Raw genomic sequence first — 20,000 nt, 5'->3', positions numbered from 1 at the left:
GGGTCTACAGAATAAGGTGGAGAGTTTCATTCACAAGGTCAGTCCTCACAGATACATTTGTGTGTCTGTGTGAGTGAGTGTGTGTGTGTGTGTGTGTGCGTGTGATGTTGCCTTTCTTTCTGTGTCCTCAATATTTTGTCTTTGTATCTGTTCTGCAGCAAGAAAAGAGGATATTCACTAATTTCCACCGTCAGCTGTTCTGTTGGATTGATAAGTGGGTGGAGCTTAGTATGGATGACATTAGAAGAATGGAGGAAGAGACCCAGAGGGAACTGGAGGAGGTATCTCTCTCTCACTCTCTCTCTCTCTCTCTCTCTCTCTCTCTCTCTCTCTCTCTCTCTCTCTCTCTCTCTCTCTCACTCTCTCACTCTCTCACTCTCTCTCTCTCTCTCACTCACACACACACACACACACACACACACACACAGATACATACATACTAGGGCTGTTGATCGATTCAAAAAGAATAACTAATTAATCACACAATTTGCTGTGATCAATCACGATTAATCGTTTTTTTCTGCTTAAGACTGAAGTTTGGTTTATTTAAAATCATGTAATTAATGTAGAATCAATGCAGAGGAAGTATATTTAAAGTCAAATACTATTGTTTAATAGCATATTTTTTACTTTGAACGAGAGCCCAACTGATAAATCGGCATGCCTTGTTATCGGCCGATATGAGCTAATTGCAGATAAATCAGTACTGGCGTTTATAACGGCCAATAAATGACGATTAAAAAGAGACAGAAGATGGATCCTTCAGCCATGTTATGACATTCATGTCAGCCATGCCAGGTTTTGCTGCAGTAACGCGAAATCCGGTACAGTCAGTCAAACATCAACATTGTGTTTAACAATTACAGTTACAATTTGGCATTTCGCAGACACTTTTAACTAAAGCGACTTACAGCGATACAGAAGTTGAGTGGTGCAGACTATGCTGTTGACAAACTTGATTGTAGGTTTATTTATGAAACAGTGTTTATTTATGAAACAGTGTTTATTTATGAAACAGTGTTTGTTTATGAAACAGTGTTTATTTATGAAACAGCGTGGCAGCGCTAGCGAGTAAACAAACAACGGTCCTGTCATTTCTCCCTCGTCTCTTCTAAAACCTTTCTCTGGCGACATCGCTTACAGCGGTTTATAAAACGCTGTCCACTGCTAAATTAGGTTACAGACAAAGCAAGCTAATGGCATGTTTATCAGTGGAAGGCCGCTAACGCTAACGAGCGATAAAACTGTAGCGTTTAACTTGTATCTACGACGTGCGTGTCTGTAGTTACAGTTGCTGCATTAAACCAGAGGGGCCACGTAAATAACCGTGCACTGAAGTATCGAACGTGGCCTGGTAGTCAAAGTTATCTAGCTTCTCTTTCAAACGTGTGAAATTCTAAAGTCCTCAATATGACACAACTACAGTCATGTGGTATTAGACGCATATTCAACAGCAGTGTTTACTCTAGCTCGCTGTATCAGTTTACTGCATTATTTATCAAAACTTTAATACGTTTTGTTGTACCTTTGTACAACACTTTGTACTACTTTATTTTTTCTCATGTTATCTTGGTGAGAGCTCTTACATAACTACACATAACAAATGTTAGGGAAAATCTTTGTTTATGTTATGTGCTTCTGAAAAAAGAAAAAAGAATATCGACCGATGTATCATTTGCGGATTTTTAAATCATCAAATATTGAAACCAGTATCTGTCATAGAAACCAGTATCGGTCATAGAAATCAGTATCGGTCGGGCTCTACTTTGAGCACAGACTCTCTCCTGTGAACTACAGATTTCCAATAAAACCATCAAGGCCATCAGATTGACAGTGCATATAAGAAATATGCATTTCAAGTGCACAAACAGAGATAATAACAAAGCCCAGGCCTATATGTTAAACTGAGTGTTGGCTTGAAAGGCATATTTCTTATATGCACTAACAGAGATAATAACAAAACACATGCACGCACGCACACACATGCATGCACACACACACACACATACATATATACATATACATACATGCGCACACACACACACACACATACATATATACATATACATACATGCACACACACACACTCACGTGTGTGTGCATGTGTGTGCGTGCGTGTGCATATGTGTGTGTGTGCGTGTGCATTTGTGTGTGCGTGTGTGTGATAATTTTGTGTGCGTGTGCGTTTGTGTGTGAGTGTGTGTGTGTGTGTGTGTGTGCATGTTTGTCAGATTTTCAGACTTATTCAAGAGTTTGTCTCTTTTTCTAACAAAGTGTCTCTCCTGTCTCCCTGGGCCCTGCAGCTCCGTAAAAAGGGGGAAGTTCGCGGAACCAGTGCAGCAGACGACTGAGACCAGCAATCCTACAGTCTCCGTCATCATTATCATCGCTATCTTCTTCCACTGTATACCAGTTTGACCATTCCTCTCCCAGTTTACCCATTCCTCTCCCAGTTGAGAGAAAGAGGACTTTGTTACAACTGACTCTACCCCCTTCCCCAAAATTCACACAATCACGGTTGCTATGTCAGCCAAAGGAATGCTTTTAAATTTACTTAAGATTATTTTTCCCCTTTAATCAGAAGGGTCAGCGTTACCAATGCAGTCACACACTCTCAGGAAGGACGTGTCGGGCCAAGCAGACGTCTCCATCTCTCCTGCCGCACATCACATCTTTTCTCACGTTGGCCAGAGCTCCATTGTTCTGGCTCTAACTGTCTGGTTTCTCCCTCTGGCTTTGTTCATTTGACTAGAGGCGATCTCTCTCTCTCTCTCTCTCTCTCTCTCTCTCTCTCTCTCTCCCTCTCTCTCTCTCAGACTGAACTGTGTGTGTGTGTGTGTGTGTGTGTGTGTGAGAGACTCAGCACAAGGCTGAACATGCCTTCCCCCTGCACATAATCCCACTGCACCCATCAGAGAACATACCAGAATGTTATTAACACTGAAATGCACACACACACACACACAAACAGTGTATGTGTAGATGTACTGGTCTCTCTGGCGGGTGTGATCAGCTCTTGTGATGAGTCATGTCGACTCTTTAAGGCAAATCCACACAGGCCTTAGGCTGCTCACACTGTTCCATTTGTTCTCTCTCACACACACACACACACACACACACACACACGCTTTTCACTCGCACCTGCACATACACACTCGCAAATTTGCTGTCTTTGGATTGCACGCTGTATAAATGCCTTAACACGGTTTGGATGGCACGTTGTATGAACGCCTTAACGCAGTATGGAGGGCACATTGTGTAAATGCCTTAACACAGTTTCTGCTGTGGTCTGTGAGTTCTGGGCCATCACTCTGTTTTTCTGTGTGTTTACATCCACTCCCTGTTTATCACACATTACTGAAGTCCTAAAGCACTTACTCAACACATGCACTTACTCAACGCATGCACTTACTCAACGCATGCAGGGTAAAGGTTAAGGGTTAGAGTTGGAGTCGGGGTTTGTTAGACTCGGAGGACTAGATTTCACCATTAGCATCTTGCCTTAATTCACCTATTGCCTTAATCCATCATAAGAATTACTGCTGAGATTTCAGTCACTTTGGATGCCGTGTGTGTGTGTGTGTGTGTGTGTGTGTGTGTGTGTGTGTGTGTGTGTGTGTGTGCTGCTCTTGTTGATCTCATGTGTTACCTGCCTAGTCTTGAAACCTTCCCGCCCAGTCTGACAGTGTGGTGTTGAGTGTGGCGTTGAGTGGTCGTTTAAACCATGCATGTTATTTGCTGACTCTGAATCAGCTCAGTAGTTGCGCAGACGTTGCTCAGCAGCCCTGGAGTAACTGGGCACTGTCTCTTTCGCAGGTTTGTACTGCTGATCCACATTTTCACTTTTTAGTGAGAAATTAAAGGTCATGTTTGTCCATGAGTAGCAGCTGTTACAGTGAGGTCTGCCCCACTTCATTCTGAATGACTGGATGGACCAGACGCCCGTTAAGCTCACAGCTGTAGAGTTGATCTGGCCGGAGTGAACTAAACCTGTCAGAGATCAGACACACTGTGTTCTGTGGCGGTTTTGTGGTGTTCGGGACACAAAGATAGATGCACACACAACACCGCCCCAAACCACGTATACCCCCGCCCCAAACCACGTATACCCCCGCCCCAAAACACATATACCGCCGCATCACACTCAACACCAGTCTAAAACACACTCTGACCAACACTCACAACAAAGACACACTTAACATTGCTCCATCAAACACAGACTGCAAGCAAACAGTCAACTCCACCAAGACACACACCTGCAGGCACTCACACACACTCTCACTCTGTGTGATGTGGACACACATTTGTAGGAATTTGAGTACGAGTGTTAGGTGCAGGCACTCACACACACTCTCACTCCGTGTGATGTGGACACACATTTGTAGGAATTTGAGTACGAGTGTTAAGTGTTTTTGGTTGTGTTGGCTGAAGAAACACATTTTTATGATCTATACGCTGCTGCCTACAGTGGAACCATCGTTTAATTTTCTTCATGTATTCTAATCAGCCTTGGTCTAAATTCTCTCCAATGACTATACGCTTAAATATATATGTGCGTGTGTCAGCAATAATGAGACTGTGGAATAAAGTTATGATTGTATAATTTTCCTTTTGTCTTGTGTATGTTTTCGCAGCCTTTGCTGCAAAAAATGTTCCAGATTTAAAGATGTGTCCAATAAATTTCAATACAAACAGCTCAGGAGTTTGAGTGTCTGTTTCTGAGTGTACGTCTCTTTTTGAGAACACAACACGCTCACTCACTGGGCAGATAATCCATGAAGTGACTGATGGAGGCTGATTCATATCTGACGAGCGGTTCTGCCTGTTAGAAACTGGACCTGAATGTTGAGCTCTTCATTACCCCTGGTCCTCCAGCGGGCTGTGATAAAAGAGCTCTCAGGTGTTGGTGATCATGGTTCGTTGTTTAAATTTTTAAAAATTTAAATATGATGAGGACTCCTTTCAATGCAGCACTTTACTGTCTGTTTCCCAGACGGTCTTCTTTTAGACGCAGGAAGTTTTCACTGAATGGGATTTCGTGTGTGTGTGTGTGCGTGTGCGTGTGCCTGCATGTGAGTGTGTGTGACCTCTGTTCGGTGAGGTCAGGAAGGCAGAAATGCCAGCGGAATCAGCACAAACGGGGCAGGAAGCTAAGTCCTGTCTGCTAGAACAGATATCCTGTTTGCCTCGTCTCTGATTGGCTGGAGAATATTGGTCACATGGTGACAGAGACCTATCTGTCTCAGAGCAGGCGTCAAAGGGTTTCCAAAATACTCTTCCCAAAATGGAGGAACTGGGTGGAGTTCCTCGTTCTTCTGCAGAGAGAACTGACTCTACACACTTTTAGGACTGTGACCTCTGAACCCTGCCCGCCCAGTCAGCTGGAGTTCATGGAGGTTTTGAGTTTACGTCATGTCCTGTGCTTATATTGTGATGTCTCTTTGACTTTATTCAAGGGATTCAACATCATTTGCAGGGAACTGCACATCATAGCCACACTAAAGGTCCATCTGTATTTAGATCTATTTCTCACAGGGATTCGAGAGTCTCTGTGTTTGTTTTTTTCTCACAGGGCTTTGGGGGTTTCTGTGTGAAGAATCAGAGAGAACACTGAGGACACATCACCCTGGACACCCATCTGCCCTGTGAGGACACAGCACGCCAAATGCTCTCTTTCTACAGGTTACACATCTGACACTTCACAATGTGTGTGGAGACAGTGTGTATAGAGACAGTGTGTGTGTAGAGACAGTGTGTGTATAGAGACAGTGTGTGTAGAGACAGTGTGTGTGTAGAGACAGTGTGTGTGTAGAGAGACAGTGTGTGTGTATAGAGACAGTGTGTGTGTGTAGAGACAGTGTGTGTGTATAGAGACAGTGTGTGTATAGAGACAGTGTGTGTGTAGAGACAGTGTAGGGAAGAAGAGAGAGAATACATGATGAATAGGGATGGCTTTGAAATGAAAGAGTGAGGTGAGGGAGTGAGAGATGAGTTTGAAATGAAAGAGTGAGGTGAGGGGTGAGGGATGAGTTTGAAATGAAAGAGTTGGTGAGGGAGTGAGAGATGAGTTTGAAATGAAAGAGTGAAGTGAGGGGTGAGTTGCAGCTCCTGGCCTGGTAAGAGTCAGATTCTTTGACCTTTGACCCTGTGGGGCTGATTATCTTCAGGGCCCCTGGAGCCTGAGTGAAACACAGGTTATTTTTGGTCTCCCACTCTGCTACTCTGTGTGAAACACGCTTCCTGTTCCTCCGGCCAGGGCATTGGTGGGTCCCAGAAAAGCCCCGTGTTCCTTCCTGGATGGTCTGAGTGAAGGGAACAGGGACCCAAATCTGACAAACACGCAAAACGCCCAAAAACATGGGGCGGGGCTCTGAAGGCTCACACAAACAGAGCAGTGAACTGTCTGGGCTGAAAGGGCTTTACAGGCTGGTTTCACACAGTGCAACTCTCATCAGGACCTCTCTACTCAACTCTCACTATCTGACTGAACCATTTTCAAATAGTCAGCACAGCCTGTTTTAAGACTGCTTTACCCCACTCAGGACAGGGGGAATGAGGCTTTTAAGTCAATGCTCCAATCCTCACCCAAACAGAGATATTTGCTAAAATTATAAATTATATTTCATCTCCTCATCGCCAAAGAATATGTGCCCCCCTCCCCCGCACCCCCCCCCCCCCTCTCATTTTCTCTCTCTTTCCTCCTCTCCAGTGCGGCATCTCTTTCCTGTGGATGACAGATGCTGGGTCACCCCTGTGACCCGTGGTTCTGAAACACTGGTGTTTGACTGACAGCTCTGAAAAAGCCTGAGAGAGCCGCATGTGCACTGTTCAGTTCCTGTCCACAGAGGAAGTGGCTCTCTGAACAGGAAGGAAGGAATTGTGGGAGTTTGCCCGTGGGGGCTGATCTTTGGGCGTTAGGATGTTCTGCATCAAAGCTGTAGAGAATTCTGTCCTGGGACAGTGCCCGTGTTAGTCAGACAAATCGCCGTTTAAAGGCAACAGTAACAGAAGGGCGGGTAAACAGCTCTTTAATGTGGATATGTGTTAAGCCTACTTTCCCTTGTCCTCTGATCACAACTGGAACCGGTCAGGACCAAAACAGAACCTCAGAGCAGTTCCACGTGTCTGGGTGAATTTGCGTAGGTCACGTGTGTGTGTGTTTGTGTGTGTGTGTGTGTGTGTGTGGATAGAGGAAGGATGTGATTAGAGTGATTAGTGTGTATGAGCTTTAGTGATGGCCTCTGGGCAAATGCACTGAAAATGTGTCAAACACTAAACATGCCACAGCAAGACCACCAGCCCACAGAAGACGACTCCCGCTCCGCCTGTGAGAGGAGTTAAACACTAAGTGCAGCTTACAACACCCATCTGTCCCCCTTTTCTCTGACTTATTTCTTCAGCTGTATTTTCCACAGAAGGAACGGAGAAAGGAATAGGTTATTGTTATTGGCCTTTGTCCTGCTGCTGTCAACTACATAAGAGTGTTTCCCGTGCTCCACAAAGCAGAGCACTGTCTTTGTGTAGAGTGTGTAGTCTGTGCAACGTGTATGTTTTCTGTGTAGTCTGAGTGGTGCGTGTGTGTGTGTGAGGACGGACTGAATACCTGTTCTTTAAGACAGTGAACACAGACAGGGCACTGAACACAGACAGGAGACTGAACACTGACAGGAGACTGAACACAGACAGGACACTGAACACTGACAGGAGACTGAACACAGACAGAACACTTAACACAACCAGTAGACTGTTTGGATGGTCATGGATCTGACATGAAGCCTCTTAAATGCAAAATGGTTAACTAGACAAACCTGTCATATTACAGTAAAATGGTTAACTAGACAAACCTGTCATATTACAGTAAAATGGTTAACTAGACAAACCTGTCATATTACAGTAAAGACTAACTGGTTTGTGATGGATGTACATGGCAGCAGTGTAGAATGGTAGTACTTTCTATAATGTTCATACTATTTCATTAAAAATGATACAGAATTTTTTTTCTAGGCATACAGACTCTGGATGAATACTTTTTTACTTCCGGATAGATTACTATGATAAAGCTTTTAGACATAAGGTTAATATAAATAACAGCAAATGACATTTATATTGTGTTTGATTCAGTTTCTTCTAGTCCTTCACTGATAGCAGTGTTGGAGACGAAACGTTTTTATCTTAGATCGCAGTCGCTGCCGTTATTTCATTTCCATAACAACAGAAACGGCGCGCACCTGGGCCGATGCTTTGCACGAGTCTTTTCTGATACTGCTGTCTTAACGTTGTCTACCACATAGGAATTTGGCAACAGAGTGAGCAGTGTATTATGTATATTTTATATGTATATATATACATACATATCCAGTCCGTTCTGGAGAAGAAGTCAAAGCAATCATATAACGGGTTGTCAGTCAGCAACACGCCCCACACCCTCGCGATCGCTTCATGACTTCAGCACTAGGGGGCACTGTGTCTTTTTCCATTGAAATTTTACGGCCTTTAAACATTCGACTGCTTCTTTTGATGAGTCTCTCGGGAGCTCGGTTTGATGCTATAACCCACACAGAAATAGTGCCTGCCGAACCGGCTCGTAGTTAGCTGTTCACAGTCTATCCGAACTCTTTGTAGTCACAGTAACTGTTCTAGCGCAGGTTTTTGGTTACACTTGGGGGAAATGTTGCCAGGTAGCTTGATTTGATAGGAATAATCAGTGGTTTCATTTCGTGGGGGACGATTCTTGATCAAATCCTTGAGCAAACGAAAAGAAGACACCCTGTGTTTATTAATTGCGTTCAAACGTTACGTTCATAATTATTCATAACGACCATCAAAGTATTCTGCTCAACCTACATGTGAATAAGTGTTCGCAATCAGGTGAATCAGATTTTAGGCAATGTTCAATTTCATGTATGTGATTTTTTTCATTTTCCAGGGGAAGCCTCTCCGAAATCAGTAAAGGCGGAATTTGCTTGGCAACCAGTCGGAACCTAATCAATATGTAATCACACACCTAAATATATCTGTGCTTTGTGCGTGTGTGTGTGCGTGTGTGTGTGTATGAGAGAGAGAGAGATCGATCTGTATTTCAGAGTCCCGAATCATTTTTATTTGCCTATTAAATTATCCAACTTTAAAACATCGTTAGGCTGTTGTAATTTCCTTGCGCGTTGTGGAGCGGCACACACGCGCACACACAGAGAGAGAGATTCACAAATTACAAGTAGTTATTTTGTGGTCAACACGGCGACAAACGCATTTGTTAAATACTGACCGATTTTAAATCTGGATGAAGGCATCAAGATGGCCGTTATTTTTATACAGTCGATTTATGGTAGAATGTAAAACACACATCATCAGTCTATAATTGCAGCTGATTTTAGTATTTACATTTAAGCAAGTATTTGGTGGGATCCAAATATCTACATTTTTTTCTGATAATATTGACATTTTGATTATTCCAGATGTCCCTCTCGAAACCACACACACAGACATACAAACGATTACAACAGCAAATAGTTTATATATAAAGCTATTTTAGTTTTCCCCTGTAGCTCGACCTGGTTTTACTTTTGAATGCTGGACAGACCATATCCTATTTCAAATCCCACCATCAATGCGGCTCGTATCGCGAGTTATCAAGTTATATTCCGATAAGCGCGCTTGTTGCGCTATCTCCAGTGGCCATCAGCCAATCTGTACCACCGGGATACAGAGAACACGAGTCTACAGATAAATCCTCCACGCAGCGAGGTCCATTCACAAACGTGACAAAAAAAGGAGAACTTAAAAACATCTCCCTACTGTTTTCCTTTTCACATCGGCCCCTGACCGCCCGCGTTTCCTGCTTCCCCCAAGGCCTAATGCTCTTAATTGGATTAATTTATAAGGTAAACAGAGTTATGCTAATGGACCTATTATTTGGAATGGAAATTTGGATGTATTGTTTAGGGTGGATTAACAGTGGCCACGGACCGAGGACATCAGATGAGCTCGTGCGTTTGCTTAAATAAGGGTTTTTGTTAGGCCGTCTCATACTGACGGATTTCCACGTTATTCTGTCAATATTTTTGTCTTTTGGCGAAAAATATGTTTTGAAAATAGCTTCTCATTTTAAGTAAGACATTTTGTCATTTAATGAAATTAAGATTTTAGATCGTTAAATGTCACGGAGAGTACTAAAAATTACGTTTTAAAATGAGGCTTTCAAAGAAAAAAAGTCTGCAATTTACAAGCACTCAAATTAAAATATTAAACGTATAACAGAGCTACAAACATCACACCTGACGTAGTTTAAGAATTCCTTTGTAAACGCAGACAAAAATAAAGTTTTACTCTCTTAAGCCGAATTGGATTTTGAGTCCATTTCCGCTGTGAAGGGTTTAGTGCCGCACCACCTTAAGAGATGAGCCCTCCCTCGGCGGCGCAGCTCCGCTGTCTGCCATTGGCCGTGCTCGTGGATGGAATAGGTTGCAGAAATGCAAAACTTGTTGCAGCTTCTCCGAAACGCGCTCATCGCACGCAGCGCTGAGCGCCAGACATCAGTATGTGATCTATCTGTGAATCGTTTCCAGCTGGAACAGCGCAGAGCACAACCCGCCGGAGAAACGGGTTATTGGAAAGAGACTCTTCCCTGTGTGTGTGTATGTGTGTGCGCGCACGCACGCGGTGTGTAGTCTATAGCAGAGATTTCACGCAGGCTGCGCGATTGCACAGAAAATGAGAAGGACCAAAGACTCTACGGTGCCAGCCAGCTCCGTGGTGGTGGAGTTTGGGTAGAGCTTTCTGCGAAGCGGCTCTCGGAGGCACGGAGACGCGATCGCACACAAGCGTGGTTTTACGGAGCTCACTTTGGAAGACGCAAAACTGGATTTGCTCTCGGCTTGAAGCTACAGAAACTTAACCTACGGAACCTATAGGTGTTGTTCATTTTGGCTGGACAATTTTAAGTGCTATTGAATAACAAAAATAGATCAGGATCACTTATATTACACATGTTAAAGAATGGCAGTTTTGTCGGACGTGGACCTTTGTTTTAGGTTTAAACTGGCATTTTACACCAACCCTCACCGGGATGTGTTTCCTAACGGCATTTTTTAAACAGAAAGTCGATATTGTTCTTGGTTGGGACATTTGACAAGAAACGGAATTATTATTCTCTCTTTTTTCGTCTTTGTGTACATCTTTGTGGCTCGATCGATATGATAGCTGTCATTTCGCTGTTTATTACGGAGTTTTGTCAAGTTTTGCAGAGGGAATACTTCGGAGTGCCGTTTCCCAAACAACGCTTTTAGCGGCGCTTTAAAAAAGATATTTCATGAAAGTATTTTTTACATAAACATTTCCCTGCTAATAAACGAAAAATACGGTGGATTCAGCGAATTTTTTTCCTTCTCATCTCAAAAGTGTAGCATTTTCGAACAATTTTTTTCTTGCATTTTCATAGTCGATTTTTGTAGAAAAAGCGAATAAACTATGTAGTTTGCACTCGGCACAATGCGGACATTGTGGGTGAGTTCTGTTTAATATTCATTTTTATCTTTCTTAGCCTGTAAATAGTCGATGGATTTTTGATCATATTAAAAAAAAAAAAATAAAAAATAAAACTACAGAAGGTCTGTTACTCTTGCTGGTGATATTTTCATATCGCCTCATAAATCTTCCCGTTTTTATTTTTTCCCCACCGTTTTTTGTCTCCGTGAGTGTGCTAAATAACCGGAGAGAGGGAGACGGCAGTCACTGCCTCGAAGCCAGTCAAACTGGCTGTCATGCGGGATTGATCGCGGGAAGTATGTTTGGGCTGGAGCAGTTCGGTCCTCAGATTAATAGTAGGAACGTCACCGAAAAAAACTTCAACCAGCCCAGACTGAGTATGAGCTCCCATTATAAGAGCCAGGGTTTTCACTCAGGAGGCACACCAGGGATGGTGGAACAAGGTCTGGGACCCTTAAACGAACCTGCGATGCTGGGAATGAACATGAACGTAAACGGCGGAGAGCAATACAGTGGATTCCACTCCCGAGGTCACTCAGACATGCACGCCGGAGGCCTGCAACAACAGCAGCCGCAGGCACCTGTCCACGGGTTCTTTAACAACCAGCAACCTCACGCTCACCCTCACAGCCACCAGAATCACCCCCATCAGCATCCACATTTTGGGGGCAATTTTGGAGGTGCGGAACCAGGGTCCTCTTGCCTACATGGGGGTAGAATGGTGGGCTATGGGGGCAGTGGCATGACTCCACAGCAGGGCTTCTCTGACAGCTTTGACCCACTGTCTGAGGGCCAAGGAGGGGAGGGATACCCCCAGCAGCAGGGACAGCAGCAAAGGCCTGGCTCTATGCCTGACTACCAGCATCATGGCACCCCCAGTGGGAACCACCCCGTCCCTGCACCTTGCCTACCTCTTGACCAATCACCCAACCGGGCTTCCTCATTCCACGGCCTCCCCTCCTCCTCCTCATCCTCCTCAGAGAGCCACAGCATGGAGCCCAGGCGTTTGCCCCCTGCGGGTGGTGTTGAGGGTTTAGACTACAGTTACTCCAGTGACACACCGTCAGGACACTTTGACGTTTCTGTGTTTTCTCCTGCTGAGTCAGAGTCCCAGCTCCCCCATTTCGGGCAGCCGGTGAGGCAGGTGACCGCGGGGGCCAATTTTCCTGGAAATCCAGGGCTGTCTCGGGCTGCAGCCATGCAGGGAATCTCCAAAGGACACCCTCAGCCCCCAAGCCAGCAGCAGCACCCGCCAAGCCAGCACGGTGTGTTTTTTGAACGCTTTGGAAATGGTCGTAAGATGTCTTTGGGCCTGGAGCAAAATGTCGGTGCCAGGCATCCCCACACGCAGCAGCAGTCGGCCAGTTTACTCAGCCGACAGAATTCCTGTCCTCCGTCCCTCCCCCGACACTCCCAGCCGGAGACAGGCTCCTCAAACTCCAGCATGCAGGACGGCAGCATCATGATGCCTGGCCAGCATAACCAGTTTGAATATCCCATTCACAGACTGGAGAACAGAGGGATGCATCCCTATGGGGACCCCATGTTCAATATGCAACCACCTCCACCTCCCAGTCAGAGGCTGCAGCATTTTGACTCTCCATATCTAAACGTTGCTAAGAGGCCCAGGTTTGATTTCCCAAATTCTCAAGGAGCTGACGGGTGCGGATCCTGGAGCAGTGGCATGCACAACCCGCCTGGAATGGAAAACCACCTCTCCCCCTCACCCTACTCCGGTCTAACCGGGGAGTTCACGCCTCCAGTGACCGATGCCTTTCCTCCTGGTCCATCGCTCCAGCACGCTGGCCCCGAACCACAGTCACTGCAGCAGCGGCAGAATGCAGCGATGATGATTAAACAGATGGCTTCCCGCAGTCAGCAGCAGAGAATGAGGCAGCCCAACCTGCAGCAGCTTGGTCACCACGGAGATGTGCCCCAGGGCCCCATGGGAATGCCCCAGCCTGGCTTTGATAGAGAGAATGGAGGGAGAATGATAAATTTTGATGGACAGAACCCCCGCATGAACCAAGAGAGCGGCTGGTTTCCAGGACCCCACCCGCCTGCGGAAATGCTGGGGCGATGCATGGCAGGCCAAGGTGGGGATGTCGGGCCGCACGATCTGCAGCAGAATGGTGCAGGTATGATGTTCAGGCCTGGAGTGAATGGCATGGCAATGCAGGAGCCCATGCGGATGGTCGGAGACGGACACATACAGCCCTTACACTCCCCCAGTATCCACCCACAGTTTAACAGTAACATGGGGAACCTCTCACAGATGCAGTCACCTGGTGCAGGTGTGGGGATGCCCAACACACCATCTGAGAGGCGTCCAAATGACTTCTCAGGGTCACCCATAGGTGCACAGCCATCCTTCCCCTATGGCTCTGGTCGCCAGGGAGCACCCCATAATAACCCCCAGGGGGTTAGTACGTCTCCAGGAAACTTTGCCCCCCAGTCAGAATTTCCATCAGGCCAGCGTTCCTCCGTCAGTAAACTGGGAGCTCTGTCTTTGGGTAGTTTCAGTAAAACAAGCAGCAAGGACAGTGTTTTTGGGCAGAGCTGTCTGGCAGCCCTGTCTACAGCCTGTCAGAACATGATCGCCAGCCTCGGAGCCCCCAACCTCAATGTAACATTTAACAAGAAGACACCAGGTGAGGGAAAACGTAAGCTGAGTCAGACAGAGCAGGACATGAACACTGGCGCGACCAGTGGAACTGCTGGTGCCGGGCCAGAATATTTCCCAGCGGGTGGTGTTTCACAGAGTGGGCCAATTCCCAGTACTGGGAACAGCAATGTGAAGACCACCGGTCAAAACCAAACGGTGCAGGGGGAAGCCAGTACCCTCTCCCCAAATTACAACATGGACGCTACCCCGTGCAGTGAGGGGAAAGCGGCAGCAGGGTGTGGGAGAGGGAGAGGGAGGAGAAAAAGAGACAGTGGACATGTGAGTCCCGCTGTGTTTTTCACCTCCGACAACAGCAACCCTGTTGTGAGTCCCACGCAGCAGTCGGCCGCGGTGGCTAGCGCTGCTGAGAGAGGTGGGGGTACGCCTCATGAAAAGCCACTCACCTCTCCCTCCTGGGGGAAAGGGGGAGACCTGATACTGGGTGATCAGGCTGACCTCATGTCGTCCCTGGACAGCGGCATCCAGAGCGGCTCTAAGTCAGACGACTGCTCGCCACATGTTGAATTCACCGACGACATGGGGACGCATTTTGGAAACGAGGATGAAGTCTCGTCCAGTTCGGATGCTCCAGCCTCTTCTGCCAAGGCGGGCCGTAGCCCGCTGACAACCAGAGCCGAGAACGGGCTGCTGAGTGGGCAGAAAGGGCAGGGCTTGGGCCTCGCTAATCACACTACCTCGACACTGTCAGATGGCTACGGAGGAGTGGGTCACCCAGCAACACCTGGACTGGAGCCGGTCCGAACACCCTCCAGCTCTTCTGGACAGGGCCAAGACGAGGTCCACCCTCTGGAGATCCTGCAGGCCCAGATCCAGCTCCAGAGGCAGCAGTTCAGCATCTCTGAGGACCAGCCGGTGGCCATGAAGAACAGTAAGAAAGGCAGCGAGTGCAGCGGGCAGAGTGGAGGAGAGGGGGATCTGGCAGGATGTAGCCCGGACACTGGCAAAACCTCCATGGGCACAATAGACCTGGACACACTGATGGCAGAGCAGCATGCCACCTGGTATGTGCCCAGTGACAAGACTCTGCTGGAGGGGGCAGAGGAGGACAAAACTGTGGCATCATGGGAGAAAAGTAAGGGCCAGAGCATCAGTAAAGAAGGTAAATATAATTTCTTTTCAGTTGTGGAAGAGATTGCATCAGGCCGTTGGCCTCAGGGTTTATACGCTAGTATGCTAATTTCATTGGAAATGGTTTTTTTCTCTCTCTATAGATATATAAATGTGAAGGTTAGGATTAACTAACTCTTCACTGTGTACAGTCTGAGAGACACTGAGAGACGCACACTCACATTCACAGAAATGCACAGAGGCAAACCTGGGCATACAGTCTTTCACTGATGAGATCATAATCATGTAGAATTTGGTGTAAAATCGTTTGCACCTCTCAGCTCCTTCTTAAACTGATGGAAAATAGAGAAGAGCACACACAATATGACACACACACACACACACACACACACACGAATGTAAACTCCCCCTTTCCATTTGTTTCCTTGTATTTTTGGAAAGACAGAGTTCCAGGATGTATTTGTAGGGCATTTGCAGAGTTCATGTTTCTCGGCGATGTAGTTTACACGAGGCCGTGATGACGGTGAATGTATAGTATAATTTATAGATGATTGCTATTAAACAGTTCATATACAGCTATGTCATTAAGCAGGGCCTACATATACTATCGTTTATGACTGCGTTATAAACATTTAGCCACTGCCAGTGTAGTTTTCAAGTGTTTTGGATTTTTGCTGAATTATGATATTCGGGTCAGATAGTATTCCACTGAACGTTGTTTTAAACAGATGAAATGGCATGTGCTGCAGATTAATAAAAGGAAACAAATTGGCAGTCCGTCCTCATATTGTACACATAATAAGTAGCCTACTCAAACCTTGGGACTGCTTAAAGGCCGCAAATCATTTAGGTTTTAAAATTAAGTCATTTGTGAACGAATGGTTCTTAACGGTGAAACAAGTAGCCTAACACTAGTTAAGCATTAATCGAAAGATTTACTCTATTTTATGGGTGTAAAACCGCATGAAACTTCACCAAAGGCTTTCAAAGGAGCAGCCGGAGTAAAGTAAATATTCCCTGCGGTTCTTTATCTGGGTTTTTCCGAGAGAACCGCGACACTTAGAAGATTAATTTTGTTTTGCAAAGACACGTTTTTTTCAGCGACGGGATTTCCCATTTTCCCGATCTGTTTGTTTAAGTTTAGCCGTGGATAATCTTTCTGAAGAACCAGGATTAAATCTAGACAAAGCACGAGAAAGTTTTATTGCCGTTAAAGCGATATTTTAATGTAACTACATTGTCAACTATTACAAAACATTAGGATTTATAACAACAAGAATAATATTCATATATAATATTAATAATTACAACGTGTCGATATTATTAGGCCTATTATTATTATTATTATTATTATTATTATTATTATTATTATTATCATTATTATTATTATTATTATTACGAATTTACAGATTGTGTCATATACTATTTTGTCTTGCATGTCTACACCATAAAATGTTTCTCATCAGAAAGAGCCTTTGTAGACGTATTTGCCGTGAAAGACTGAGGAATCTTTAGTTAAACACATCGCAAATGAGCATTATTAATCCATATTCAGCTCCGTCTGCAATGTTTTTTTGTTTTACTTTTTGAACAGCCCGTCCAAACCCGTATTCAGCCACATTAGAGGGGACGCAGTCTTATTTGTGCTTGTAATTTTTTGGCGCTCGCGAATCCAACTTTTACTGTAGCCGTTGAATTAAGAACTGAAAAATTTAAACGGTCACAGAGCAGCGGGTATAATGCATTACTTAGGCCTATGTCACCGAACTACATTTAAATATACATGAGCATTATTTGGATAACAAACATAAGAGGCCGTATAATAATAATAATGATAATAATAATAATAATAATAATAATAATAATAATAATAATAAAAAAACACAACCACAAAACAACAACAACAACAACAACAAAAATAATAATAATGATAATAATAATAATAATAGGCTGTTATTATTCTTTTCGCATTTTTTAGTTTCATGTACTAAGTTCAGTGGTATACTTTCACATTTGTGTTAGTGTGTGTGTGTGTATGTGTGTGTGTGTGTGCGCGTGTTGTTCTGTCTATGAAACGGTAACTGTCTTCACTGAAAAAGGGCGGCGGGATGGACACGCATAATTTAATCACCCACGGACGGAGACACTTTCAGGCACGTGAATAGGTGGCCCGGTGTGCATTCTGTGTCCCTTTGTTCGCGCTGACTGCAGGAGTGAGGGAAGGCGGGGGGGTGTTGAGGAAGCGGTGAGGAGGTTGGTTCATGGGGGTTGACCGGGGTAGGGAACCTCCAGTCAGGGCGCATTGTTTAACGTTCAGCGCAGTCAACCGCACCATCATCGGCCCCGCTCGCTTATTTTACGTTACGGCCAAGTGAACGAGTCCAAGACGTAACCAAATGGATTGGTCTCGCATCTGCCTGTGCGTCCGCTACAAAGCAAAGGCAAAAACATTATATTTCTATGTGCTTGTTTCTCATTTCTCTCTCTCCTCTACTGCCAGCACGCCCCTTTCACTCACCCCCTCTCCCCTCAGTCATTCACTCACTCCTTTTTTTCTCTTTCTATCCTGCTCGTTTTCACTCCCCCCACCTCTCTCTCCCTCGCCTCTCTCTCTCTCTCTCTCTCTCTCTCTTCAGGAGCTCTAAACGCAAGTCACTCGGGTGCGATCGATAGCTAGTTAGCACAAATCACAGTCTTTGACAGGTTTTCATTTGAGTGCGGCAGACAGGGGAGATGAGGAGCGAGCTGCCTCGGGTTTGTAGCGGTTGAGATAGCATCGGATGGTTACACGCACTTTCAAACCGAGCTCCAAATAGTATTTTACTGGTTTGACCAGGAAACGGATTGTCCCATTCTAAAAGTTATATTTTATTTATGTTTATGAGACACAGAAAGAATTTCATTGTCTCAGCTGATATGAAATTGGTATAACCGGTTAAAGATTCTCAAAGCGGAGAGTTAAAATGTTCGTTAATTAGCATCACTCACTCAGCACCACTGGCTCATTAAGTTTAAGTTTAAGTTTAAGTTTAAGTTTAAGATTGGACTTTTAAAAAAGGTGCCAGTTCTGCTGAAGAGTTAATGACAACAGCCACTAAACGGTGCCCCAGTGTAACAGCCCATATTAGCACAATAGTAATTTATTTAAAACATATTAAACTCATGAATAATGACAGAAAATTTTTGGACAGTACTGTAGGGCTGGAAAAAAGTGAGGTGTTTGAAACGATTTGATTACGGCCAGAAATGCAACTATTGACCCAGTTTAGTCTCATTCAGTCCGTTAGAAGAAAAGCCAAATAGGATACAAGTGAACTGGTATACCCACCCCATGCCTCACCTAGTCCAAAATCCACCCGACACAAATCCTGCTCTCAGAGAAACCAGCACTGCTGTTTTTCCTCTCCCTGGTGACAACTCTTGAGGGTTTAATACATTTCTTTCAAATGTTATGACATTAGTTCTGTCTTTAATAATTGTGATTGTAATTTAATTTTGGAAAATTAAATCATGGTTTCCTTGAAAATATGTGGAGAAATACAAAATTAACTGAGAGCTTCGGTCTGTTTAGATGTAATTTATTTGAAAAGGTACATGTAATACAGAGAAGTACTGAGATTTAACAATATAAATGAATAAGAATATTGTGCTAAACATTTAGAGGATTTAACAAAACCTCTCAGACCAAGTGTCATTTAATGTTACATAATACTGTCCCAGAACACACACACACACACACACACACGCACGCATGCACACGCACGCAGACACGCACGCACGCACGCACACACACACGCACGCACGCACGCACACACACACACGCACGCACGCACACACACACACGTACACACACACACATACACACGCACATACACACACACGCACACGCACACTTACACACACACACACACACACGCACACACACACACACGCACACGCACACGCACACGCACACATACACACACAGGGCTGGTGGAGCAGGGTTAATGATGTGGCAGGCTTATGTGATGTTGCTAATTGGGGTTTTTATAGACGGTGCTCAGTGTTTTATGGGTAATGTAGTTTGATCAGTTTAACGGCCCAGTCAGTGTGGTTTTGTGGTTTTGATCTTGCTCCTGAGGTCACAGTGCATGTGAGTGCCTGACTCAGCTCCTGAATGCAGCTCCAGTGCTGAGGCGGATGTGTGTGTACTGGGTTTGTTCTGAGGCTGATGTGTGTGTGTACTGGGTTTATTCTGAAGCTGATGTGTGTGTGTGTACTGGGTTTATTCTGAGGCTGATGTGTGTGTGTGCACTGGTTTGTTCTGAGGTTGATGTGTGTGTGTACTGGGTTTATTCTGAGGCTGATGTGTGTGTGTGTACTGGGTTTGTTCAGAGGCTGATGTGTGTGTGTACTGGGTTTATTCTGAGGCTGATGTGTGTGTGTGTACTGGATTTATTCTGAGGCTGATGTGTGTGTGTGTACTGGGTTTATTCTGAGACTGTTGTGTGTGTGTGTGTGTACTGGGTTTGTTCTGAGGTTGATGTGTGTGTGTGTGTACTGGGTTTGTTCAGAGGCTGATGTGTGTGCACTGGTTTATTCTGAGGCTGATGTGTGTGTGTACTGGGTTTTTTCTGGGGCTGATGTGTGTGTGTGCTGGTTTGTTCTGAGGCTGATGTGTGTGTGTACTGGGTTTATTCTGAGGCTGATGTGTGTGTGTGTGCTGGTTTGTTCTGAAGCTGATGTGTGTGTGTACTGGGTTTATTCTGAGGCTGATGTGTGT

At 45.0% G+C, this 20,000-nt stretch overlaps 2 protein-coding genes across 4 annotated transcripts in view; both read left to right on the top strand.

Annotated features, from left to right (window-relative positions):
• The window catches only part of LOC115812639 (phosphatidylinositol transfer protein beta isoform), a 29,510-nt gene extending 26,962 nt beyond the window's left edge, over positions 1-2,548 (top strand). Inside the window, exons 9-11 of the mRNA XM_030775127.1 lie at positions 1-37; positions 159-281; positions 2,304-2,548. The exon at positions 1-37 is cut by the window's left edge and continues 74 nt beyond it. Coding sequence (XP_030630987.1) covers positions 1-37; positions 159-281; positions 2,304-2,351 — 208 coding nt within the window. The 3' untranslated portion in view covers positions 2,352-2,548. The remainder of the gene's footprint in view (positions 38-158; positions 282-2,303) is intronic.
• A 9,234-nt stretch (positions 2,549-11,782) lies between these two features.
• mn1b (meningioma 1b) overlaps positions 11,783-20,000 on the top strand; it is a 14,041-nt gene continuing 5,823 nt past the window's right edge. Inside the window, exons 1-2 of one of the 3 annotated variants that reach the window (XM_030786795.1) lie at positions 11,783-15,269; positions 19,792-19,811. In XM_030786795.1, coding sequence (XP_030642655.1) covers positions 11,783-15,269; positions 19,792-19,811 — 3,507 coding nt within the window. Of the gene's footprint in view, positions 15,274-19,791; positions 19,812-20,000 lie in introns of all 3 variants that reach the window. The other 2 variants (XM_030786779.1, XM_030786787.1) reach the window with 2 other exon arrangements.

The sequence above is a fragment of the Chanos chanos genome, chromosome 1 (genome assembly GCF_902362185.1).
Source record: "Chanos chanos chromosome 1, fChaCha1.1, whole genome shotgun sequence".
Classification (NCBI taxonomy): Eukaryota; Metazoa; Chordata; class Actinopteri; order Gonorynchiformes; family Chanidae; genus Chanos; species Chanos chanos.
This window is presented reverse-complemented; position numbering and strand designations above follow the sequence as displayed.